At 46.3% G+C, this 26813-nt stretch overlaps 1 protein-coding gene across 5 annotated transcripts; it reads right to left on the bottom strand.

Annotated features, from left to right (window-relative positions):
• Nucleotides 1–309: 309 nt before the first annotated feature.
• Nucleotides 310–17592, bottom strand: SLC16A9 (solute carrier family 16 member 9). Of its 5 annotated transcripts, none has more exons than XM_039366720.1 (6): nt 17527–17592; nt 8825–9050; nt 5337–5480; nt 3551–3646; nt 2211–3113; nt 310–1304 (listed from the first exon to the last, which is right to left on the bottom strand). In XM_039366720.1, exons 2-6 carry the CDS (start codon nt 9018–9020, stop codon nt 1111–1113), a joined length of 1533 nt encoding a protein of 510 aa, XP_039222654.1. In that variant the 5' UTR covers nt 9021–9050; nt 17527–17592; the 3' UTR covers nt 310–1110. The 5 variants fall into 5 exon arrangements, with proteins under 5 accessions (XP_039222654.1, XP_039222636.1, XP_039222662.1 ...); XM_039366702.1 differs by lacking the exon at nt 17527–17592 and adding an exon at nt 16202–16342; XM_039366728.1 differs by lacking the exon at nt 17527–17592 and adding an exon at nt 15860–16181.
• Between the last annotated feature and the right edge of the window lie 9221 nt (nt 17593–26813).

The raw sequence follows: 26813 nt of genomic DNA, 5'->3' as shown, positions 1-26813 counted from the left end.
ATGGGGTCCCGACCCACAGGTTGAGAATCACTGCTCTAGGAAGCCTATATCCTGTTAAATGAAATAATAAACCATTTTAGAACAACCCGGTCAGATTTAAACTGAGTCCATCTTTCATATTTCAAGGAAAATTTCAAGAGTTAAGTTCTTTGGAAGCTTTAGAGATGTGGTTTTTTTTTTTCTTCTAATGTAATGGACTAAAGAGCTTAAATGTTCTTAATAGACGTTTCGCCACATTGCAATGTTGTAAGATCCCTGATGAAATCTTGCCTCGAATTTGTAAAATAAATAAAACCAACGTTTCAGCTCTATGGTTTGTGGTTTCTTTAATAAATTGTATTCCTTGGTTTTTATAGAATTCGGTTGAATAATTTGTAACAGCTCCCGATAGAATATGCAGTAACTTTTTTTTTTTTCCATTCAACATCTCCCTTGGTCTTAAATGCTACATTCTTGTTGTGCTGTTTATTTCATAGATCATGGGATCTTTTGGCCACCCACAAGATCCCTCAGAGAAAACAGCATCTTCAATTACTTTCATGACACTCAGAGTGACGTAGCCTCTCCCAACCAAATAGCATTAAGATTCCTGAAGAGGGAAGCAAGTACTGTGCCAACCTGGCCGAAATGAAGTACAAGGATTACATGAAAATGTGTATAAAATACATTGGTTGCGCCAGAAAATACTTAGCAAAACTGTAGTACAATACAATGTGGGTGAGAGGAGGAACCTCATTTAGGAAACTGAATATGCTGGTTCTAGATCCAAGCACTTTGCACACTTGCCAGGGCTTGCACACTCAGCCTCCGGAACAGGAATGGGGAGTGGGAAGCTCGTCAAGAAAAGCTCCACCTCAAGAGCGGAGCTTCACTGCATCTTAAAAGTCTCTTGGTCAGTTGCAATCCGGCGCAAGCAGCATTTTGCCGATTATGGGCAACGGCAAGACAGAAGACCCCATTGTGCTGTTGGAATTTAGCTGCAGTGGCCAGGACTTGATGTTTTGGCTCAGAGGTCCAAATGTTTCAAGGAGGTATCAAAAGTGTCTTAAAAACCTTTATAAATAGATGCAAAAGTATTTACTAAAAGTATCAGTATCAAAACAGCAGCAACTATTCCATACGGTCATTGACACTCCGGAGACAGCTGTGGAGGAATAAGTGTTTGGGGTTTGGGCTGATGGTAGGTTTTGTTCCACGCCAACAAGGCAACACGGCCACAAGGAGGAGGAGCCCTCCGAAGAGCACACACAGGCCACTGAAGTAGAAGGCCACGTCATAAGAAGCAGTCCAGTCATAAAACCAACCTGAAAGAGAACAGAAAGAGATGCCAAAAAACAGATCCAAGCCTTCTTGTCTCACACCGTGGCATCAAAGGAGGTTTCCTCTTCCATAAAAATGTCACACCAGAGCATGATTGGTCAGGAAACTGCCAGTCAAGGATGCCAGTGCTTTGAACCCAAGCCATCGACAAGCCACAATGGCAGCCGATGGCTCCGCTCCTGGTGGCTGTTGTATCATAGAGATAGAAAGGATTGATAGGACTGTATGGAGCACCAACCAGGATATGAGTTTTTAAGGATACTGAGAATATAGTGCCGCACTTGTCAATTGTAACTGAGTAATGCTACATCTCAGCATACTAAAAAGCAGAGACATCATCCTGCCAACAAAAGTACGTATAGTCAAGGCCATGGTTTTCCCAGTTGCAATGTATGGCTGTGAAAGTTGGACCATAAGAAAGGCTGAGCGCCAACGAATTGAGGCCTTTGAACTCTGGTGCTGGAGAAGACTCCTGCGAGTCCCCTGGACTGCAAGGCGATCAAACCGGTCAGTCCTAGAGGAGATCAACCCTGACTGCTCTTTAGAAGGCCAGATCCTGAAGTTGAAACTCAAGTACTTTGGCCACCTAATGAGAAGGAAGGACTCACTGGAGAAGAGCCTAATGCTGGGAAAGATTGAGGGCAAGAGAAGAAGGGGATGACAGAGACTGAGGTGGCTGGATGGAGTCACTGAAGCAGGAGGCGTGAGCTTAAATGGTCTCCAAAAGATGGTAGAGGACAGGAAGGCCTGGAGGAACGTTGTCCATGGGGTTGCGATGGGTCAGACATGACTTCACAACAACAACAACGCTACATCTCCACTAACAGGTTCTGTAGATGGAGGCCTTTTTTGAAAAGAAGGAATGGTATCTGGCTGAAATGCCGACTTACCTACAATTGGGGGTCCCAGGCTGTTTCCAAGTCCCGCGAAAAACATCAATATCCCATAGGCATGGGTCAGTTTCTCGATTCCCACCGTCTGGGTTGTGATATAGGGGAAAATCGACCAGTTTCCTGCCAGGAACCCTAAAACCCCCGAAAGGATTGCCAGAGCACTGTAGCTTTGGGCGAAGGGAATTAACACCAGGGCTGCTGCCGTCAAGATCAACGTCAGGATGTAGAGATACAAAGCATTAATCCAGTCTACATCTGCCAGGACGCCCAGGGCCAGCTTGCCCACAGCGGTCATAATGCCGATGATGGAGATCAGAGGGATGATGCAGTCCCCCTCCACGACATTTGAGCTCCTCGCCACGTCCTCCATGAGCAACGAAGGAGGGAAGCCGCCAACGTCAAAGAGGAAGATGGCAATAAACAGGGCGGAAAAGACTTTGTTTTTAAAAAGACTCAGGGTGTCCTCCCAGTAACTTAAATACAGGCCCCATTTCTGCATAGCCAGTTGTTTGCACAGGTACGTTTGTTCCGAGACTTTCTTTGGGTAGCTCTCGGACTCTCTGGGGGAGGCCGAGAGCAGCTGGCTCTGAACTGGGAGGCCATTTGGTTGGCGGTCACTGCCCACCTCCTGATTCTCCCCTTTCCCTTCACTCTGGGCCTTCTCAAGTATGGTGATGTGTTCCTCATGAGAGGGCTTCTCTTTTCCGTTATAAATGAGGTATTGATCCGGAATCTTCTCCAGGTTGGGCTTCTGGGCCACCGACAGAGGCCTCATCAGGCTGCCACAGGCTCGGATGTTTAGAGAGAGCGCGCCAATGATCAGCAGGCAGCCATCCAACCCATACAGTTCAATCAGCTCTTTCTGTAAGGCAGCATAGATGAAAAGGCCAATGCTCGATCCTGGAAGAAGAGAAGCGCATGGTCAGTAGATCCATGTCACCGTCTGCTGTGCCTTGGCTGCCAGTGTCACAAATAATGTAAAAGTAATGTAAAAAGCTGCAGAGCAGAGCAACAACATCAAAGGGCCAACAGTTGTTTTCAAAATTGGTGTTTCCACAGAGGCTAGAAGAAAGCAAGGACGGAACCAGATCACCCATTCTCTGTCTCTCTTTTTTTAATTATCCTATCAAAATCTAGCTCATTCCAAGGACCGGCAGAGTCTTCATGACAAAATTATGGAAGGGGAGGACTAGCCTGAAACTGATTAGAAGTAACGTTTAACTGTGTGATAAATGCAAAATCCAAATTTTGGCGTTTGGGAGATATAATCGCCGTCAACCAAAGGACCGCGTAAGTTCATTCCCACCCAGGGATCAATGCCCGCTACAAGAACCTACCTGTGGAAATGAGACCGAGTGCAAGGCCTCTACGTTTGTCGAAGTATTGGCACGTGATTGTGACGGTGGCCGTGTACAATAAGCCACATCCAAGTCCTAAAGGAATAGAAAAGTTTATGGCATGTAATCAGTGCCCCAGTACTCTTGACTACTTTGATTAATTTCACTAGTCTACAAATTTTGGGAAATTATCGACCTCCGAGATAAAATGGGTTCATTCTTACGTATTTTGATTAGGTGAATTAGAAAAGAGGTGGTAAAGGTGCCGGTTGGCTAACGTTTTCAAGATATTTCACAAGAAAGATTTATACACAGGCGAGTGTATTTGCCTACAAGGAAGGGAGGCGTCTAATGATCATGACGCCTCGTAACGTCTCGGCAAAGTATGGTAGAACAATGAAAATGGTATCACATGGAGACCAAAGATTATTACCTAACTGTAATTTATTGTTCTTTTATTGCAAGGCACATTTGTCTTGATCAGACCTACGCATCATATAGTTACCTCTGGTGGCTTGTGAAAGTATCGTGTCCTAACATTTTCAAGGAACGGTTGCGTGATATTTTCCTTCAGGAGCCAAGAAGCCTCAAAACTGTGTAAACAACTGTGTAAATCTTCTGCTACAGTTGTGGTGAGGTTACATTTGCATCTCAAAAATGCAGTGTGATAGTAGTGGTAAAAAAGGCGTACCACCTATATTTTGGATGCAAAATAAGGGATCACACAAGAGTTGGGCGCCTCGTTATTGTTGCATTACATGTGCAACTTATCGGTGTCATTGGCTAAACAAGAAGAAAAAGTCCATGCCTTTTTCAGTCCCAACGGTGTGAAAGGAACTCACCAATTCATAGTAGACACTGCTATTTTTGCATGGTTCCCCCAATTGCAAAAGGGATCTCAGGAAAGAAGAAGTGGACCATGGAATAGCCAAACATTCCAGCCACACTGCGTCCTGTTCCCCATGGTGAGGACTTGCGAATTTCAGATCCACCAGAATCCTACTCTCTACACTCAGGGGATAAGAAAGACGATGAACAGGATGCAGCTGATCCTGGGCCATCTATGTCAGCAGACCTAAACTTTAGCCCACCCGCCTGAACCACATCTTATTTCACAGAGTCAACTAAATGACCTGGTCAGAGATTTGGAATAGCCAAAGACTAAGGCAGAGCTATTGGGCTCCAGATTACAACAGTGGAACCTCTTGCAGAGTGAAAAAAGCATGAAACTGTTACATGAAAAACCAATACATGAATGGAAAGTTATGTTGTATTGTTATCGATAAAAAGATAAATTTATAAGGGTTGGCGTGGCACCATTCTCATTGCTATATCACTATTTGTAGAAAAGTTATGGAGCCTAATCGCACATTCCCCTCGTAATTTTGAATTATTTTGGTGCAATTTCCAGTCCGTATCTTGGAAACTGGAACCAATTAAAACTCCGGACTTCATTTTCCTTGATTAGTCACCCAATTCTGGTAAAATTTAGTTACTTTCATTTCTGAGGCTTTCTCCTTCTACCCCTGGTCTAGACCGTTATTTTCACTGAAAGGATACAGAAAACTAGTCTGGAAGGTTCCCCAAACTCTATGGCTCCATCCATCAGGCAAATTCTGGAGCCCCACAAGTCTCTTGAAAATTCAGCCACCCACTAGGGAAGATTAGAGTCCAGGTTTAAAGTCCAGGTTTTAAACTCCACCTTCCACAAGATGCCTTTAACTCCTTAGCATTTGGTTCTCTTGCTATCTGGTGGGGCCAAAGAGGACCTGGTGAATTTTCTTACCGACAATAATTCCATAAGAACAAAAAAGGAAGTAGATATTGGGTGCAAAGCTGCTCATCATCAGGCCTCCTGCAACCATGAAACTACTGAAGATGGTCACTGGCCGTGCGCCGAAAGCAGAGACACAAGTGCTGCAGATGGGACCTTCATGAGAACAATCGGGGGATGGACGGGGGGAGGGGAGAGAAAAAGACAGGAACAATCTTATTTTTGAATTATTAAAAAAGGGAGTCGATCAAGAGATTGGTTGACCTCTCTTCAATCCAAAAAGGAAAACTCTAGCTCATGGGTAGGCCACCTTGGCTCTTTTATGACTCATGGACTTCAACTCCCAGAATTCCTGAGCCAGCCACGCTGAGGGGAAAGGGAGAGGTAGGCCACCTTGGCTCTTTTATGACTCGTGGACTTCAACTCCCAGAATTCCTGAGCCAGCATGGCTCATCTTGGAAACCTCTCCCTTTCCCCTCAGCGTGGCTGGCTCAGGAATTCTGGGAGTTCCTCCTTAGTTCTAGGTTGCTTCTCTCCTTGATTAGTTTCCATCCATTGCTTCTTGTACTGCCTTCAGGCGCTTTGGAGAATAGCTTGACTCCCTCTTCTTTGGGGCAGCCCCTGAGATATTGGAACACAGCTATCATGTTCCCCCTCGTCTTCTCTTCATTAAACTAGACATATTCACACTTATCCCTGCTATTCATGGGGATGGTCTATTTCCATTCCTCACTCACTTCTTCTTCTTCCCCACCGGTTCTTGCTCTTTTATTCATCCTTGCTTGCAAGACCTGCTAAACCTACAAACTTCCAGTGCATTCATGTTTTCACTTTTAAATCTATTTTTACCACAAAGCAGTTAGAGAAAGGCTGGTGACCATCTCCTTTGTTGTGACTCACACATTTATCCCAAAAAGCCTTTGTATTTTTAACACCCTTAAGGTATGCAAAGTCATTGTGCTACCATTATAAAATCCACCAAGGTCAAAATCATTTTTTTTTTTTTTTGGATACCAGAGAAGTTATTATCACCTCTAATGAGCACTGTCAAAAAAATCACCTCTTATCAGCCCTAGCCTGCATTAAGGAAATTTGCATATAGATACAACTCTGCCAGATCATTTATTCAATCTCTTATTACTCAACTTTGCTCTGCAAATGGAGAAGCAATTATTGCTTCTCCTGTAATCTGCATCTCTATATATTTCTATTTTTTTTTTAGACTGCAAAGTTTTAAAAGCATTTTCCTTCAATGCTTCTCACACATTATTTAAATACATTATCATCACCATTGCTACCATTTCTTTTATAAAACAAAAAGACAAAGTAGTTTACAATAATTAATCTTTAAAAGCAATAGAAAACAAAAATCCCATATTATTAATATTAATAATAGTAATAATAATAATGTTGGAAGGGATCTTAGAGATCATCTAGTCCAACTCCCTGCTCAGGCTGGAAACCCTACACCATTTCAGACAAATGGCTGTCCAGTCTCTTCTTAAAAACTTCCAGTGTTGGAGCATTTACCACTTCTGGAGGCAGGTTGTTCCACTGGTTAATTGTTCTCACTGTCAGGAAGTTTCTCCTTAGTTCTAGGCTGCTTCTCTCCTTGATTAGTTTCCATCCGTTGCTTCTTGTCCTGCCTTCAGGTGCTTTGGGGAATAGCTTGACTCCCTCTTCTTTGTGGCAGCCCCTGAGATACTGGAACACTGCTATCATGTCCCCACTGGTCCTTCTCTTCATTAAGCTAGACATACCCAATTCCAGCAACCGTTCCTCATATGTTTTAGGCTCCAGTCTAATCATCTTTCTTGCTCTTCTCTGTACTCTTTCTAGAGTCTCAACATCTTTTTTACACGTGGTGATCAAAACTGGATGCAGTAATATTTAAAAGCAACAGAAAACCAAAATCCCATATTAATTCCCATCCTTCCCAATTCCCTTACAAATGTCTGACCGACAGAATTTGAGAGCAAGATTTTGGAGATTAAAAACAGATTCTTTTTTTTATGGGCCATGTTGGATATTTTTACATTTTATAGTTCTTTGTCCTTCTGCTGAACTGAGCCAGGTTAACGCAGGCATACTGGAGAGTCAACAGCTTATAAAAAAACCTAATTCTGCGAATGGCAACTTCTATTTTCATTCTTTCTGAAATTAGTGTAATTTATTCTGCTTGTGGTGAACACAGAGAACTGAGCTATCTAATTTGTGAAATCCTGCCCTTCAATTTTTTCCTGTGCCGAAGATGCTGTGTGTGCAAATACATTTCTAGAGATTCCCTATTTCTTGCATCATCTAGTATGCAAAGCGAGAGACTTGCCAAGATACAGTAGCTGTTTCTATGATTAGAATGGAGATTATATATATATATATATATATATATATATATATATATATATATATATATATATATATATATATATTTGTTTTCTGAGGTTTTCGTGGGTATTTGTATGTAGGTCTTTGGTTGTTCGGGTTTTCTCCCACGTAAAATTGGAAGTGTCTTGGCGACGTTTCGACGAAGTCCCATTCGTCATCTTCAGGCTGGTGTTTTTAGCTTCGTGCTTTGGGCAGCAATGTATATGTATATACATATACATATATATAAAGGGGCTGCAATCTTTAGCCGCCCATGCTTCGAAGATTAGGCTTCTCTCACAAAGTGAAAACCACAACATCTGTCTTATACTTGACTTCCTGACAAACTGAAGTGGAAAGTAACTTCCTGCAGAAATCATTGCCACCATGTTTTAATAATAATAATAATGATAAAGTTGGAAGGGATCTTGGAGTTCATCTAGTCCAACCCCCTGCTCAGGCAGGAAACCCTATACCATTTTGGACAAATGGCTGTCCAGTCTCTTCTTAAAAACTTCCAGTGTTGGAGCATTCACTGCTTCTGGAGGCAGGTTGTTCCACTGGTTAATTGTTCTAAATGTCAGGAAGTTTCTCCTTAGTTCTAGGTTGCTTCTCTCCTTGATCAGTTTCCACCCGTTGCTTCTTGTCCTGCCTTCAGGCGCTTTGGAGAATAGCTTGACTCCCTCTTCTTTGGGGCAGCCCCTGAGATATTGGAAGACTGCTATCATGTCCCCCCTCATCCTTCTCTTCATTAAATTAGACATGCCCAATTCCAGCAGCCTTTCCTTATATGTTTTAGCCTCCAGTCCCCTAATCATCTTTGTTGCTCTTCTCTGTACTCTTTGCTAGAATTAAGTAGAACAGCACAACCCCAGTAGATTATCTGAAGAAAAGAAAACCAGGCTGATGGGGGCAGATGGCAAATAAATGACTACTCTTAAACTCCTTGTAATAAAGTTGCTGGTTTGCAGCTGTAGGTCATTTGGCAGTGAAGTGCTGTTGCTGAAGCTGATCTTCCCACTGGAAGAGAGGTGAACCCCCCCTTTTCAGCAGAGTTTTATTCCTTAAAGCAAAGGTCCTCTAAATAAACCCAAGGGTTAGTTATTTCTTGTCTCTTTTTTGCAAGGAAGACTTACTTGCGAGCAGGCCCACGCCACTGGCCAGGGACCCGATCCAGGCGGTCTTTCCTTTCCCTTCTCCAAAGAGGTCCAACCATTCCACGTAGAGCACCCCAACCGCCAAGGGAGACCCGTAGCACAAGAACTGGGTGAAGAAGGAGCTGAGGACTATCACCCAGCCCCACCCGCCGTTGGGCGATTTCTGGAACACCATTTTCCACCAGGATCCGAGGAGTCACAAGCCCTGCGGGAAGAAAGACAAGCAAATGGGGGGGGGGGAAGGATCCAGCTGCCCGAATGCCGAGCACGCACCGAAGGCCGTCATGAATCTGAGCTCAAGGATGAGAAGAGGAGAATGACACAAGACCTTGGGAACCTGTGCCAAGGCCCACAGCCAGCAACGTCTGGTTTTCGTCCAGCTGCTCTCAAACGCTGCATTCAGCCCAAATATTTTCTCTCACGGCCACCGGCTGGACCGCGGTCTGTCCAAGCTGTGGCTTTGTGGTCCTCTGGACAAACAGCTCGTTGGAACAGCCCTGAGTGTGTGTGATGCCACAAAACTGCCTCTTCTTGCCTCCGTCTTCAATGAACTAGAAGCTATGGGGCCGTCTGGCCTTCATAGCTTCCATGCAGGTTGCTAAGAAGGCTTTGGAGCTCGGACATCTCCCCTCGTTGGCTGCCAATGTGAAGATTTGAACAGGACCACCGGTGATGCTTCTTACAGACGAGGCTTCCATTTGCAGGAGAAAAGTGGCCCCTTTGGCGCACCACCCCTGGAGAAAGGGGCAAGACTCACGCTTGCCACCGAGGTGGCGCAGCAGTTAGAGTGCAGTATTGCAGGCCACTTTAGCTGACTGTGTTCAGCAGGTCAGCGGTTCAAATCTCACCGGCTCAAGGTTGACTCAGCCTTCCATCCTTCCGGGGTAGGTAAAATGAGGACCCAGATTGTTGGGGGCAATGTAAATATATATATACATTGCTTACTGGTGTATACCGCTTAGAGAGTGCTTGCACTTAAAGCGGTATATAAGTCTCATAAATAAAATAAAATCTGCTCCTTGTCCACCACTTAACCCAGGAAGAGAGTTCTATTTCTTTGTGAAATGCCGCACAGTAGAAAACAGGAGACACGGCTCTTGAATATTTCTGCAGCTAATTTCGATTCAGGGATGTGTGGACAACTGAGGTGGGTCACATCCAGGAGGACTTTACCCTTTTGACCCCACGGTTTTTGCCAAGTCTTGTTGCCCAGAGAACCTTCCCTCCTTCACTCCCAGATCCTGGTCTTCCTGAGGCAGCTAACTAGAAATTAATAGACTTTCTAGGGGACGAAGCAAATTCTTGAAATGTGTCAAAAGTCTAAGCTGCTCTTCCTTAAGGGAGCTGGATGCCCAGTCCTTACTGTCCACTTGGTGAATGGAATACATTCCCAGAGAAGGACTTTGGATTACTGTTTAACTTAAAATCAAGTTAATCTTGCTGCAAGCTAGAAATAAACTGTCCTGCTGCTCCTGTCCTTACAGCAAGCATGAATATTCCCATCAAAAATCTCAGCCTTCTAATTTTCTTTCTCTTTTTTTGGGACAATATTTTATTAGGTTTTATAGAGGTAAAGGAAGGGTCAACACAGGGAGGGTCAACACAGGTAGTGGGATTTGGGGTAGGGTTCAAGGAGAGAGTTGGGGTTGCCTCTAAACACATTTCAAGCCTTAGCAAGCAAACTATTGTCCGGCTACAAGTTTTCAACAGGGCTAATATAATAATCAGTAACTGTAATCAACAAGAATAACAGAAATTACAAAACATATCAGTTAATCAAAAGAAAAAAAAATCAGCCATCTTAATACATTTCAATTTCATTATCTCATTTTGTTAACCACTGACAAAAGTTTTCCCATGTTTTATAATAGACTGAGTCTTCTTTCTCTTTAATCTCTAACGTTAATCTATCCATTTCTGCACATTCTAAAATTTTCCCAATTATAATCCCGTCAGATGGTACATCTTCATTTTTCCAGTATCGGGCAAATGCTATTCTCGCAGCTGTCAATATATGTAATATTAAATACTCATTCCCTTTCCCATAATTAGATCCTAATGTTCCTAGCAGAAACAATTCTGGCCTAAATTCTAAATGTGTTTTAGTCATCTTTTCCAGCCATATATGAATCTTGAACCAACATTTCTTTGCACTGGGGCACACACACGCCAGATATGAGAGTAAGTGCCTGGCGTTTGTTTACACTTCCAACAATTATTCGAAACATCTTTAAACAAGCCTTCTAATTTTCAACCATCCAAGCTAGTTCCTTCCAAAATCTCTGGCTCAATTATTCCTCCACACACCTGCTTTACCTGGGCGCTTCCTTTGGGAGAGGTGATGCAGGTTGATAAGGCTGTTCTCCTACACCTCCTCAGCCCAGGGGCAAAATGTCCTTCCTAGTATTGCAGCTGTGTATTATACTGGGAAATCCAGATCGTAATGGGAAGAAAGAGGAGTTCTCCTGGAGCACGTGTGAATTTAGCATGAAGAAAGTAAAAATACTTAAAAAGCTGACCTTTTATTCACTAAAATATTATTTTGCTCCAAATAGCTCAGTGGTTCTCCACCTGTGGGTCGGGACCCCATTTGGGGTCGAACGACCATTTCACGGGGGTCGCCAAACAACGCAGTCCGCCATTTTTTTCCCCTTTTCCTTAGCTGTGCTACTCCCTTTTAGTCTATTGGCTTTTGAAAGCCAATAGACTAGACTCTCTTGAATAGAGTCTAATTCTACTGGCTTTCAAAAGACTGTCTCTGCCCTGCTGAGCCCTCCAAAAGTCCCATTCTGCAAATGGTGCCACACCAGTTGAGTAGTCCTCGACTTACGACCGGTTGAGTAGTCCTCGACTTATGACCGGTTGGGGGTCGCGGCATTAAAAAGGTTGAGAACCACTGAAATAGCTAAAGCACGGAGGAGCAGTCAACATGTTAGGACAGTGATGGCGAACCTTTTAGAGACCGAGTGTCCAAACTGCAACCCAAAACCCACTTATGCATCATCGGGTGCCGGGTGGGTGTGGCCATTGGCTGGGTGTAGCCCATTGGGTCAATGTGGCCCATTGGGTGAGCATGGCTGCGGTGATAACGGCAGACTGGGTGGGACTAAAAAGTTCAATCAATCAATTCCAACTTTGCAAGATCTTTTTTTTTTCCCAAAAGAAGTTAAAATTGACTGATTGGTTGAACCTGTTTTTTTGTTTTTGTTTTTGTTTTTGTTTTGCACACGGCAGCAGAGGCCTAAAGTGAAAAGGTTTTATAAAACCCAGCTGAAGGCCTAGGACTGGGACGACGGCGCACGTGCCCACAGAGAGGGCTCTGAGTGCCGCCTCTGGCACCCGTGCCATAGGTTCGCCACCACTTCGTTAGGACGTATTGCCAAGTCAGAATGTTTTTCTCCTTCCATCCACGCATGTGGGAAAGGACCTAAAATACAAGCGCCTGCTTCTGGCCTGCTTTCTTCTTGAGTTGCTCCACTGAAACATCGTGGCCTAGAAGTGCAGAAACAGGGTCTCTGCTGACGGGGAAAGCGCAAAGGAACCCTAAAGATGCCCGAGGGCTGAGATGATTCTTCAGAAGACCCAAAGGGGCTTCTAGCAGCCTTGGGTGTCGTGTTGCATCCACCTGCAGCTGCCTCTGTTCCCACTGTTGTGTGGCTGCCTCAGCAACTGCAGTGGAATCCCAAAGAAGACAGCTTTGGCTTAGAGAACTTGCCATCCCGTGTGCTCCAAAGGCCCTTTTGCACTCAAACGCATTTTGAGCCGCAGAATCCAAAAGAGGCATTTGGCGATGACAGGACAGTCTGCCAATCAAGCCCTCCCTGTAACTCTTGCCTCAGAAGCAGCACAGTCTACTTCATCCCCCATGCAGATGAGCACAAAAGCTGCCTTGGGCCCCGGAAGAAGCTTGTGTCCATCTCCAATCCTACAGAGCGGAGTTGTGACTCAGAGTTGAGCTAATGTGCTCTTGGTTGTCCAAGTTTTGTTGTTCCTTGCAGATGTTAGATAACATCATTCATAAATGTTTACGTTGCAGATTAAAGGCTCTGTGCTTCCTCCTGTTCTCAAAACTGCTTCCTTCTTAACTGATAGAACATTTTGTGTGTACATAGACGTTGTCCATGGGGTCGCGATGGGTCAGACACGACTTCGCAACTAACAACAAGAAGAAGAAGACAGAGGTGGAGAGACAGCGGTGTTTTCAGGACAGGGTCGCTGCAGTCCCTCCCTCCTCTGAGTGAAAATTACCACACACACACACAATCTTCCTGCCTAATTATCTATTCAAAGCTTTCATTCAGGTATTTGCTCAGCACAGCAGTGGAATTCCTTCTCATTCAACATTTCCCCAACACAATGTTTGCATCTTAAGATTTTCCTTTCTTTCTTTCTTTCTTTCTTTCTTTCTTTCTTTTTCTTTCTCTTTCTTTCTTTCTCTCTCTCTCTCTCTCTCTCTCTCTCTCTCTCTCTCTCTTTCTTTCTTTCTTTCTTCCTTTTTCTTTCCAGGGAATGGGACAACTTGCCACAGCCAACTTGTTGCGGCCAACTCTCCACGGCCAACCCACCACAGGACAATTCACTGCAGAACTTTTTAACAATTCTGTTTCGTTATTTAAAATAAATAAATAAATATTTTAATTTTTGTCAGCTACATTCCATTCTGTCCCTTCCTCTGCATCCTTTCTTTAATGATTCTATTCCAACATTTCTTTGTTATTAGTGTAACTTTTGTCCAGCAATGAGTTGGCCGTGGCAAGTTGGCCATGGGGAGTTGGCCATGGCGAATTGTCATAGACTGACTCCTTCCTTCCTTCCTTCCTTCCTTCCTTCTTTCCTTCCTTCCTTCTTCCCTTTCCCTTCCCATCCCTTCCCTTCCTTCCTTTCCTTCTTTCCTTCCTTCCTTCCCATCCCATACCTTCTTTCCTTCCTTCCTTCTTCCCTTTCCCTTCCCATCCCTTCCCTTCCTTCCCTTCTTTCCTTCCTTCCTTCCTTCCTTCCTTCCTTCCTTCCTTCCTTCCTTCCTTCCTTCCTTCCTTCCCATCCCATCCCATCCCTTCTTTCCTTCCTTCCTTCCTTCTTCCCTTTCCCTTTCCATCCCTTCCTTCCTTTCCTTTTTCCTTTTCCTTCCTTCCCATCCCATCCCTTCCTTCCTTCTTCCCTTTCCCTTCCCTTCCCATCCCATCCCTTCCTTCCTTCCCTTCTTTTCCTTCCTTTTCTTCCTTCCTTCCTTCTTCCCTTCCCTTCCTTCCCTTCTTTTCCTTCCTTTCTTTTCTTCCTTCCTTCTTCCCTTCCCTTCCTTCCCTTCTTTTCCTTCCTTCCCTTCCTTCCTTTTCTTTCTTCCTTCCTTCCTTCTTCCCTTCCCTTCCTTCCCTTCTTTTCCTTCCTTTCTTTTCTTCCTTCCTTCTTCCCTTCCCTTCCTTCCCTTCTTTTCCTTCCTTCCCTTCCTTCCTTTTCTTTCTTCCTTCCTTCCTTCTTCCCTTCCCTTCCTTCCCTTCTTTTCCTTCCTTCCTTCCTTCCCTTCCTTCCTTTTCTTTCTTCCTTCCTTCCTTCTTCCCTTTCCTTCCCTTTCCCTTCCCTCTTTTCTTTTCTTTCTTCTTTTCCCCCTTAAGACTACTGCCAAGATAAAAAAAGAGCATCCTTCCCCTGATAAGTACGCTCTCCTTCCAACTTCAGGTAAATAAGTTTTTGCCAGAGATAATCCTATACTTTGAACTTACAAACTTCGGCCTATTTTGAGTCTTTAAGAAACTGAAATTCAATCTTTTTGCTCTCTTGTTCCACGAATGTTTGACCTCTGCAAGAGGACCCTGCTTGCCCCCCCCCCCCAGATATGAACCACCAAGGGGTTGGGGAATCCCCACTTTTCAAGGCAGGGGCTTTGAAAGGTGCCCGTATCCAGGCAAAGGTTGACTTTGGTGAGGTTTATTCTGGAGTTGATTTTCACAAACCTGCCCTTGTACTAAACCCAATTAGTTGGCTTCCATGCTTTTGCTTGTTGGTTTAGTCCAGGGGGTGGGCTGGGGGAGTGTTTGGGGGTGTTTCTACTGAAAGAATTCCAGCACCTAAACCAGTGGTTGTCAACCTGTGGGTCAGGACCCCATTTGGGGTCGAACGACCATTTCACGAGGGTCGCCAAACAACGCAGTCTGCCATTTTCTTTTCCCCTTTTCCTTAGCTGTGCTACTCCTTTTTATTCTATTGGCTTTTGAAAGCCAATAGAATAGACTCTCTTGAATAGAGTCTAATTCTATTGGCTTTCAAAAGCCAACAGGAATTGTCCAGGCTGTCTCTGCCCTGCTGAGCCCGCCAAAAGTCCCATTCTGCAAACGGTGCTGCACCAGTTGAGTTGTCCTCGACTTACGACCAGCTGAGTAGTCCTCGACTTACGACCGGTTGTGGGTCGCGGCATTAAAAAGGTTGAGAACCACTGACCTAAACTGAGGAGGAGGAAGAATACCTGTTAAACATGACAAACACACATACACACACCCCTTGTCCAAAACAGCTGCTTGGAAAGCACTGCATTATTCCGGGATCTCTGCGCCCAACCGCAGGCTGCCAGGAGAGAAGGGGAAATTTCCCTCGTGACGTGCCCTGTCTGTGTGTTTACCCTGAGTGCGAAACCACAAAAGAGGCTCCCCCAAACCACAAGGACAGTTTCAGGTCACATGCCGAGCTCCACACCAGCAAACAAGACGTGGGATGTTGGCGCGCTCTGGCAGCGCCAATTCCCTCTGCCCGGGCGCTGGAGAAGGAGATGCCCCGAGGACAGGTGAAGACCGGCAAGGTCTTCCCTTCGTCCGCCAGGTGGGAGCCCCCTTCTCTTGCCGGGGGTGGGGGGGGGATGGATGGATGATGGGCGAAGAGGCTCTCCGGACGCCAGCGCTGGTATAGAAAAGAAGCTCCGGAGAAGGAGGAGGAGAAGCATCTTCTCCAGAGGCGGGACGGCCCGAAGCGCAAAACTTCCTCCAGGAACCCCCCCCCCCAAGTGTCTTTACTCAGGAGCAGGTCTACCTGGAGCCCAGCACCTGCGGCCCAGTCAGTCTTCCAATCAATGCCTCGGACTACAAAGCCCACCCTTCCCTGCCTGCGGGTCACGGTTCGCGCGCATCAAGCCGGGAAACGCGCCCCGTTAAGCGGCGAGCCCCTTCCCTTTCGGCAGCCGGCCGGGGTCTCTCCGCCACTCCATCGTCCGCGGGAGAAGCTGCGTTTGGCTCTCCATCCTGGCCCGGCTGCCTCTGCCTCTCGGGGTTGCCGGCGGCAGAGACAGAGACGCAAGCAGACAAGGCAGGGCTGCCGGCCGCCTTCCTTCCCCTCTCCTCCCCTTCCCTTCGTTCCCGCCCGCCCGCTCTTTACCTGCCTGGGCGCGCTCGGCCGGGGTCCGACCAGCCTGGGGCGCTCTGCCTGGCCCAGCCCTGCGGCCCTGCCGAGCCGGGCTGGCGAGCGTCCGTGGGGCTCCCTTCCTGTGCCGCCTGGCTGCTGCAGCCGAGGAGCTGCCGGCCGGCCGGCAGCCGGTCGAAACTGGTTGGAACCGACGACAGGGCGGCGAGGCGCCTTCGGGAGAGGAAGGCGGCGGCATCGCGGAGGCTCGGGCTGCGCCGCTCCGCCCGCTCGCTCGCTCGCCGTCCGTCCGTCCGTCCGTCCGCCCGCCAGGAAGGAACCCGCCCGGCCCAGGGGCCGGATCCTCCGCCCGCCCACCCGGCCAGGATCCGCCTTGCGCGCAGCCTCATCTGGCCTGCAGCCAGAGCGCCGGAGAGCGCCCGCGCATCCTTCGCGCCTGGGCATCTCCTTTAGGCCCGGAGGCGCAACTGGACCCTTTGAGTCGTGGGTTGGGGGGAGGGTCCCGTTCCCTCTTGAGTCGTGGATTGGGGGGAGGGTCCGATGAAATGTAATCCCTGGAGGAAATTTGGAAGGCTGGGTTAGGGGCGACCCTCTGGCTCCTGGGATCCCCAAGGAGACAGCCCCATATGGCTGAGTAAGGCAAGGATGCCACCTCACGGCCAACCCTTGGCAGGGGCTGCTGCCCCCTCCCCCCTCCAAAAAAAGCCTTCCTTAGGTGGCCAGAGAGTCAGCAAAACCTCCCTTAAGAAATGGCTTTCTGGGAAGCAGGATCCTTCCCCCCCCTCCACCCCCTTCCCCACCTCTTACGTGGAATCCCTTGGGGAAATTTGGAAGGCTGGGTTAGGGGCGATCCTCTGGCTCTTGGGATCCCCAAGGAGACAGCCCCGTATTAAGGTGACCAACCGTCCTCCTTTAGGGAGGACAGTCCTCCTTTTGTAAGTTCTGTCCTCCCTCAAAAAGTGTCCTCCTACATGTCTTCCTTTTCAATATTGGCTTTCGAAAGCCAATAGGAATTGCTGCTGAGCGCGCCAAAACACCCGGCTGGCGAACTTTGCCCATGCAAGTTGTCTATGTTATTGTTGCAATGAAAAAAAAAATGTTTCTTTTATTTACGATATTTTTTCCTTCAATTTATTTGTGTCCTCCTTTTCATTGTAAAAAAGTTGGTCACCTTACCCATATGGCTGAGTAAGGGAGGGATGCCACCCCACCGCCAACCCTTGGCAGGGACTGCCCGCCCGCCCCCCAAAGTCTTCCATAGGTGGCCAGAGAGTCAGCAAAAGAAATGGGAAGCAGGATCCTTCTCCCTCCACCCCCTTCCCCACCTCCCTTTCTCTTACCTGGAGACTTAGAGCTGAGGTGAGACTGGACTCAGAGACGGGCCTTTAATTCGAGCTTCCGAGTTGCTCCCTTCAAGAGTTCCGTCTGAACACAACGTTTGGCAAAAAGACAGGAGCGACAGCCCAGTGACCATGAGGAGACACTAGAAGAGTTTTCTATATCCCTCCAGCTACCATTTGGGGATACATCAGGGTTTAAGGGAGACCAGGTCTGATAACCTCAGCTGCTCAAGAAAAGGGGACTAAGAATAGGGACAGAAAGCAGAAAAGACAACCAAGAACGAGTTACGGAAGAGTAGGCAAGAATGGGGAAAGCCAAACGCAAGAGACTTGTCAAGAACTCGAAAAGTCATCATGTCCCTCCTCCCCCCTCGTGAATCTTCTTTCTCTCCTTCCCACTCTCCCTTCTCTTTTTCAATTATTTCCTTCTTCCCCCATCCCCCGCCTGTTTGTTTACTGAGCCTTGGGTTACATATGATGAGTAAATAAATGTGGACTCTGGTTCACCTGAAGCGATAAAAGAGAAAGAAAAGAAGAAGCTAAGAAGGTTCGTTGACTTCTTAGATTAGAGCCCCCCCCCCAACCTTTGGGGCACCAGGGACCATTTCCGTGGAGAGAGATTTTTTCCATGGACCAGAGGGTGCGTGGTTTTGTGTGCTGCCTGCATCCTGCAGACGGAGCTTTGCTTGTTTGCGCGGCCCGGTTGTTGGTATGCCATGGCCCGGTGCCGGTCCACAGACCAGGGATTGGGGACCCCTGTCTTAGATGACCAGCTATTTCCTTTAAGAAAACATTTAAAGCAGCAGCCTCTAACCTTTTGGGCATCAGGGACTGTTCCATGGAGAAGTGTTTTTCCCTGGACTGGTGGGGTTGTGGTGTCACATGCTGCCTGTATCCCACAGCTGGGGCTTCGCTTCTTTGTGCGACCCGGTTGCTAACGTGCTGCGGCCCGGTCCATAGACCAGGAGTTGAGGGAACCCCTGATTTAAGACTACAGAAAGGAAAAGCTTAATTTAGTTTAAGTTAATATATATTATCCTAGAGGAGATCAACCCTGACTGCTCTTTAGAAGGCCAGATCCTGAAGTTGAAACTCAAACACTTTGGCCACCTAATGAGAAGGAAGGACTCCCTGGAGAAGAGCCTTGGCTGCAGATAGAGACCGCAGCCAAGAAATTAGAAGATGCTTGCTCCTGGGGAGGAAAGCGATGGCAAAACTAGACAGCATACTAAAAAGCAGAGACATCACCCTGCCAACAAAAGTGCGTATAGTCAAGGCCATGGTTTTCCCAGTTGCAATGTATGGCTGGGAAAGTTGGACCATAAGAAAGGCTGAGCGCAAAAGAATGGAGGCCTTTGAACTCTGGTGCTGGAGAAGACTCCTGCGAGTCCCCTGGACTGCAAGGAGATCAAACCAGTCAGTCCTAGAGGAGATCAACCCTGACTGCTCTTTAGAAGGCCAGATCCTGAAGTTGAAACTCAAATACTTTGGCCACCTAATGAGAAGGAAGGACTCACTGGAGAAGAGCCTGATGCTGGGAAAGATGGAGGGCAAGAGAAGAAGGGGACGACAGAGAATGAGGTGGTTGGATGGAGTCACTGAAGCAGGAGGCGTGAGCTTAAATGGACTCCAGAAGATGGCAGAGGACAGGAAGGTCTGGAGGAACATTGTCCGTGGGGTTGCGATGGGTTGCACACGACTTCACAACTAACAACAACAACAATCTATATTAAATGAGATGAAATAGTTTTATAATGCTGGTGTGTCCTATGGAAATCCAAAGCTGGCGCCTTTCAGTCTCAGCCAGACATCTTTCTGAGATGTCAATTTACGTCTAGGGAGATTCACAGTTGGTTCTGAGAAGAACTGGAAGAACTAGAGAAGCTTCTTGGAGGAGAAGCGAAACGTCTTCAAGCAGAAACGAAGTCTAGTTGCCTCTTGGGAAAGCACCTTTGGCATGTCAGTTTATGCAAAACCTAAACGAGCAACAAGCCCCTAAAAGGGGTTCCAAAATAACATGCTATCATATGTGGTGGGAGTGCACGCAAGCCCATGATTTTTGGAATAGGATCAAAGAACGGTTGGAAGAAATATTAGAGCGAGCGGTAGAGCCAAAACCAGAACTTTTCCTATTAGGTATAACCACACAAAAGTAAGACAAAGGCGTACTTTATTTAATGTTACACATTCTAACGGCTTCCAGACTGGTTTTTGCTCAAAATTGGAGGAATAAAAGAATTCCAATGGAAAAAGAGATATAAAATCCTTTCATGTGCTGAGATGGACAGGCTTACAATGATTATGAAGGACAAGACAGAACTCAAATACTTGGAAATCTGGGACAAATTTTACCGTTGGAATGAATTAAGGAGAACTGCTCGGATCTCAATAGGATTGAAATGTATATATAACTGTACATATAATTGTATATTTAATTGCATTACATAGAAGGATGAGGCTTATATAGAGGTTAAGAATGATGTATTATGTTTTTGTACCACGAGAAACAAACTGTTAGGAATACTTACTCTGGAATGTCACGCTTGTCCATTTTTGTTTTAATTGTATTACAAATAAAAAACTTTTTTAAAAAAGGGGGGGGTCCAAAATGGCTTCCGGCAAGCAGACTTACCAGCTTCATCGGCTCTCCAGGCACAGCTGAGACAATCTTGTCCAGGGCAGAGGCCGCAGGGCGCGAGCCGCGGACATCCGGCCTGTGGGAAGAGCAGCCTAACTCCCTGCTGTCCCCTTGAGCCGTGAGTGGAAAGGCCTCCAAAGAGAAGCTTTCAAGAGAACGATCTAGAAACTAGAATACAGGCAGTCCTCGACTTACAACAGTTTGCTTAGTGGCCATTCAACGTTGCAACAGCACTGGAAAAAAGTGACCTATGACCATTTTTCATGCGTAAGACAATTGAGCGTTCCCACGGTCACGTGATCAGAATTCGGACACTTGGCAACTGAAATTCAACGGTGAAAAAAGCAAGGTTCTACATTTAGGCAAGAAAAAACAAATGTACAGGTACAGTATAGGGGTTACCTTGCTCAATAGTAGCAACTTTGACAGGGACCTCGGAGTCCTGGTGGACGATCACTTAGATAGGAGCCAGCCGTGTGCTGCAGCTGCCAAAAAGGCCAACACAGTGCTGGGATGCATTAACAGAGGGATAGAATCAAGATCATGTGAAGTGTTAATACCACTCTTCAATGCCTTGTTAAGGCCACACTTGGAATACGGCATCCAGTTTTGGTCACCACGATGTAAAAAAGATGTTGAGACTCTAGAAAGAGTGCAGAGAAGAGCAACAAAGATGATTAGGGGATTGGAGGCTAAAACATATAAAGAACGGCTGCTGGAATTGGGTCTGTCCAGTTTAATGAAGAGAAGGATGAGGGGGACATGATAGCAGTGTTCCAGTATCTCAGGGGCTGCCCCAAAGAAGAGGGAGTCAAGCTATTCTCCAAAGCACCTGAAGGCAGGACAAGACAGACAGAACAATTAGCCAGTGGAACAACCTGCCTCCAGAAGTGGTGAATGCTCCAACACTGGAAGTTTTTAAGAAGAGACTGGACAGCCATTTGTCCGAAATGGTATAGGGTTTCCTGCCTGAGCAGCAGATTGGACTAGGTGACCTCCAAGATCCCTTCCAACTTTATTATTATTATTATGGATAGTCATCTAGATGTTCAGACTGGATTTGGCATTTTGTCTACCTATCGAGTCCTTACCCAGGACCTGGGATAGGCAGATGTGGATGTTTGATGGTATTACAGATATCGTCGCAGGATGGAAGCAGTTCCTAGTAAGGCCGCCTTTTGCAATTGACTAATGACAAATTTGTCAATGCCAATGGTGTTCAAGTGGTGCTCCAGTTGTTTTGGGATTGCACCCATGGCGCCTATTACTATTGGTACTACTATTACTATTGGTATTACTACTACTACTATTATTTTGCTGTTTCCTATTTATGACGGTCGCAGTGTCTCGGGGGGGTGTCACGTGATCCCCGTTTACGACCTTCTGACAAGCAAAGTCAATGGGGAAGCCGGATTCACTTAACAACCGTGTGACTATCTAAACAACTGTAGGGATTCTTAACGACTGTGGCAAGAAAGTCTGTAAACTGGAGCAAAACTCACTTGACCAATGTCTCATTAAGCAACACATTTTGAGCTCAATTGTAGTCGTAAATCAAGGACTACCGATATCATCTACTGGCAGCTATAAAATATAGGATGTAAGTTATCTATAAAACTAGTAATAGTAATAGTAGTAAAGTTGGAAGGGACCTTGGAGGTCATCTAGTCCAACCCCCTGCTCAGGCAGGAAACCCTACACCATTTCGGACAAGTGGCTGTCCATTCTAGGACTCTGAATTGTTCTGTCCTGGTGGAAGAGCCTTTGAGCCTTTTATCTTGGACCCCTCCTTATAAATCTTTCATTATTGCGATGATCTTTGATTTTTATTTTAGCTGGCTTGCTGTGTACTTTGCGGTCAGTGGCTGAAAGAAGGCTCCTTTGAAGAGAACACGGCCCACTTTAAACTCAGCGGCACTTTTGGATTCTGTGCCCCCAAACTTTCCTTTGTTGAAATAAAGTTGCAAGAAGTTCCAGCTGGAGAACAAAGTTAGCACCCCCTTCACGGGGTTTGTTAGGCAGAAAAAAAAAAATCTCTTCATAATAATTCAACATTGTCTTTCAAAATATCCTTCATCCGTCCCATGATTTATTTCTCAAAAATCAGTCCAGCAGTTACCCCCGCCTCCACAAATAGCCTGTCAGGGTTATCCAGAAGACTACTCACCACAATTCAAGGGTGAGTTAGATGCTGTCTGGCTGATCTCTGAAAACAGTGATGGCGAACCTTTTTTTTTTATTGAAAATTTTTAAAATTTTTACAAAAAAAAAAAAAAAACAACCCTCCCCAACCCACCCCAACCCTCCCATTCCCTCCCTCAACCTTCCCAGAGCTGAATATAGGCTTAATTAAAGTTTCTTAAATTCTTTAAAAAAAAAAAGTATAAACCCTGAATAAATCTAAATATATTACTTAAACAACTTATAAAATAATTAACAATAATATATATGTAAAAAAAGATAAATATTAAGAAGAAAAAGAAAAAAGTGCTTAAAGAAGAAAAGAATAAAGAATAAAGAAAAAGAAAGAAGAAAAGAAATATTGACTGCAGTTTTGCAGCTCCTTTGCAGTTTGCATGCACTGCATTAAGATAGTGGAAAAATCACTTGTACTTATACAGATCAAGTTGTCTTTTTTAAAATTTCATTTTATGTTGGGCCATATCTACCACGCTGACATTTTGTTACATTTTGTTTCAAAATTCTAAAATTTTCCACTGCCAATTCAGAGTCAAAATCATTTTATGTTCACTTTTAAGAATACATAGATAAAGCTACAAAAGTGCTATTTTTATTCTTAAAATATATAAGTGCTGAAATAACTCATTGCAAAATAGTTCCAGTCAAGATGCAGAGGGATAGATGAGGTTATGAAATGAGTATGAGTCTGTGTATGCAAAAGATTTTACACATTTTACGGACTGGGGTTTCTGTAAGAGGAGGGGCTGTGGCGAACCTTTTAGACACCAAGTGCCCAAAAACCGCTCTGCCCCCCGTTCTGCCGCCTGCCCTACCTGCTCCACCCCTGCCCCTGCCTGCCCTGCCCGCTCCACTCCTGCCCCGCCCGCCCGCAGGGCCACCCACCACCTCCACGGCCTACCACAGATCGCCCAGGCAGCCCTGCAGTGCCAAAGCAGCCATGCCCTCCACCCATGCCTCACAGCATCATCTGCATACGACGGGGCACAAGGTAGAGTCTTACCCCTACTGCCTGGCTGCCATGACCTTGGCTGTGCCCGGGGGCAATTCTCCTCCAGGGGGGCTGCTGGTGAGGAGGAGACCACAGGGGGAGGCAGGGTGGGGCAACGGCATGCATGCCCACAGAGAGGGCCCTGAGTGCCGCCTCTGGCACGCGTGCCATAGGTTCGCCACCACTGTCTAAAAGGAACCAGGCCAGTCTCTGGAAGACAGGCTTCCCAGGGGCAAGGAAGCCTGGAGGGCAGTCTGGTGGGAACTGCTTGGAGCAGAATCGCCTCTGCCTGTGTCATGAGGTCCCCCCAAAAAGCTGCCAGCCCCCCCCCAAAAAAACTGGATCAGAGGGTCCACAGGTCTGGCTGAGCTGAAAGCAACCCCCCAAACAAGGTTTTTAGTTGCTTAGAGCAGTGGTTCTCAACCTGTGGGTCGGGACCCCATTTGGGGTCGAACGACCATTTCACGGGGGTCGCCAAACAACGCAGTCCGCCATTTTTTTCCCCCTTTTCCTTAGCTGTGCTACTCCCTTTTATTCTATTGGCTTTGAAAGCCAATAGAATAGACTCTCTTGAATAGAGTCTAATTCTATTGGCTTTCAAAAGCCAATAGGAATTGTCCAGGCTGTCTCTGCCCTGCTGAGCCCGCCAAAAGTCCCATTCTGCAAACGGTGCTGCACCAGTTGAGTAGCCCTCGACTTACGACCGGTTGAGTAGTCCTTGACTTACGACCAGTTGGGGGTCGCGGCATTAAAAAGGTTGAGAACCACTGGCGTAGATGGAGAGAGTCAACCAGAACAGTTACAGGCGACACGGCTGTGTAGAAATGGGGCCAGGTGTTTGGTCCTTTCCACACTCACAGGGGACAGAGGACTTTGTGAGCCCCAAATGGAAGCCGCTTGCTATTCCTCCAACAGTTGATTTGTGCTGGGTCCTTTTCTGTTGAACGTCTCTACCCCCCGCCCCTTGCAGTCAAAACCTGGTTAATCAGCACAACTGAATGTTTTTCCTCACTTCCTTCCCCCTCTTCCTGTTGATAAACCACCACGGAGGTTAAGATCTGGAGGGCAAATTGTCAGCCGGAGAAATCTGAAAATGGCTTCATGCTGGTGTTTGGCTGCTTTCCAGACACACACAAGAAGGGGAAATATGAACATAGACCGACTCGCACAAACACAAGCATCCTTTCTCGTTTTTTTTCCAGCTTGGATCATCTGGGGCAGAGATCAGCTGAGGTGAGTGGGATCGAGACAGGAGCCTCTGCAAGAGATCCAGAGGGCACCCCACAACCCCACAACAGGCAGAAGCACCCGAATGACGGGGGGCAGGTCTCCTTCGCATGTTCTGGTGGAATCCCCTCCCCCCCTTCAGCCCCCATGCAGGGTGTATCAAGAGGGAAACGGTAAGGCAGGACTTTGAAGACTATCCCCACCCTGGACTGTGCCTGGGGTCTCTGCCCAGAAGGGGGTCTTTGTATGGAGCAGTTGGTTGTTGGTTCTGAGCCGCTGCCCTCCTCCAGTGTGGGGAGGGTGTGTGGGTGTGGGTACGTGTACGTGTGTATGTTTGTGTTTCAGGAATGTCTCCCGCTGCAGCCCCAGCCTGATCTGGCTCCATTTTTGAAGCAGAGTTTTCTCTTGCTGGCTTCTCCATAGAAAAATCTCTGATTCATTTTCTGAGAAGGATCCTAGTAACCAACCAGCACCAAGGATCTACCCTTTTCTATATCCTCTCTTTCCAGGGACCCCAGGACTGGAGAGTAAAACCATCAGCTGTCATTCCCACCTGAAATGGGAACGGGAGAACCAAGTCTGTCAACAACAACAACAATAAAGTTGGAAGGGACCTTGGAGGTCCTCTAGTCCAACCCCCTGCTCAGGCAGGAAACCCTATACCATTTCGGACAAATGGCTGTCCAGTCTCTTCTTAAAAACGTCCAGTGTTGGAGCATTCACCGCTTCTGGAGGCAGGTAGTTCCACTGGTTAATTGTTCTAACGGTCAGAAAGTTTCTCCTTAGTTCTAGGTTGCTTCTCTCCTTAATTAGTTTCCATCCATTGCTTCTTATTCTGCCTTCAGGCGCTTTGGAGAATAGCTTGACTCCCTCTTCTTTGGGGCAACCCCTGAGATACTGTAAGACTGCTATCATGTCCCCCCTGGTCCTTCTCTTCATTAACCTATGGGTCGGGACCCCATTTGGGGTCGAACGACCATTTCATGGGGGTCGCCAACAATGCAGTCCGCCATTTTTTTCCCCTTTTCCGTAGCTGTGCTACTCCCTTTTATTCTATTGGCTTTTGAAAGCCAATAGAATAGACTGTCTTGAATAGAGTCTAATTCTATTGGTTTTCAAAAGCCAATAGGAATTGTCCAGGCTGTCTCTGCCCTGCTGAGCCTGCCAAAAGTCCCATTCTGCAAACAGTGCTGCATCAGTTGAGTAGTTCTCGAGTTACGACCAGTTGAGTAGTCCTCGACTTACGACCGGTTTGGGGTCGCGGCATTAAAAAGGTTGAGAACCACTGAACTAGACGTACTCCTCACACCACCCCTCACACCGGTGAAGTTTGGATTTTCCGCAGGAAAATTGCTTCACATGCTGCTTTTTAACACCTTTGGAGATTTAGTTCAGTCCCTCTAAAGCTACTCATTCCTGTCTCCAATTTTGTCTGGCAAGAGACACACTCTGGGTCAACTTTTCAAAATGAAAACCTACCCATGATTCACATTTGCAAAAGACCGTAAAAAGAGATTTAACGAACTCTTTTTAATAAACACTGCACGTGGGAAAGCTTTCTCGAGCTTAATCTGGAAATCCTTAATTACACTAAAAGAATTAAGGCTTAAGCTAGGCCATGATTAACTGAAAACAAACACTCAGTCCTAGGTAATAAATTAACAGGGCATGGGAATTTTGGAACCGTAGTGCCTTTTAAGCGAGCTGACATTTTAAAACAGTCATTTCTAAAAACAGGCCGTTGGAAAAGCACCCAAACGAAAATACATCTATTTCAACAAAGCTGCATGACAATGAGGGTAACCGCCTCAGTATAAACAAGAGGAAATGGGTCCTCTTTGTATAAGGAACGGCTGCTGGAATTGGGTATGTCTCGTTTAACGAGGGGGGACATGATAGCAGTGTTCCAGTACTTCAGGGGCTGCCCCAAAGAAGAGGGAGTCAAGCTATTCTCCAAAGCGCCTGAAGGCAGGAGAAGAAGCAACGGATGGAAACTAACCAAGGAGAGAAGCAACCTAGAACTAAGGAGAAACTTCCTGACAGTGAGAACAATTAACTAGTGGAACAACCTGCCTCCAGAAGCGGTGAATGCTCCACCACTGGAAGTTTTTAAGAGAGTAGACAATCATTTGTCTGAAATGGTATAGGGTTTCCTGCCTGAGCAGGGGGTTGGACTAGATGACCTCCAAGGTCCCTTCCAACTTTATTATTATTATTATTATGTTTGAAAGA

Source organism: Crotalus tigris, unplaced genomic scaffold, assembly GCF_016545835.1.
Source record: "Crotalus tigris isolate CLP2741 ecotype Arizona unplaced genomic scaffold, ASM1654583v1 scf7180000017598.18339901613:2243638, whole genome shotgun sequence".
NCBI lineage: Eukaryota > Metazoa > Chordata > Lepidosauria > Squamata > Viperidae > Crotalus > Crotalus tigris.
This window is presented reverse-complemented; position numbering and strand designations above follow the sequence as displayed.

Coding starts and splice junctions, on each gene's coding strand:
- SLC16A9 (XM_039366691.1), bottom strand. CDS start 16,424: ATGCCGCCGCCTTCCTCTCCCGAAGGCGCCTCGCCGCCCTGTCGTCGG. Junction 3,647..5,336: donor TTCTTATGGAATTATTGTCG/GTAAGAAAATTC, acceptor CTATTCCTTTAG/GACTTGGATGTGGCTTATTG. Junction 1,305..2,210: donor CCTGGGACCCCCAATTGTAG/GTAAGTCGGCAT, acceptor GTTCTCTTTCAG/GTTGGTTTTATGACTGGACT.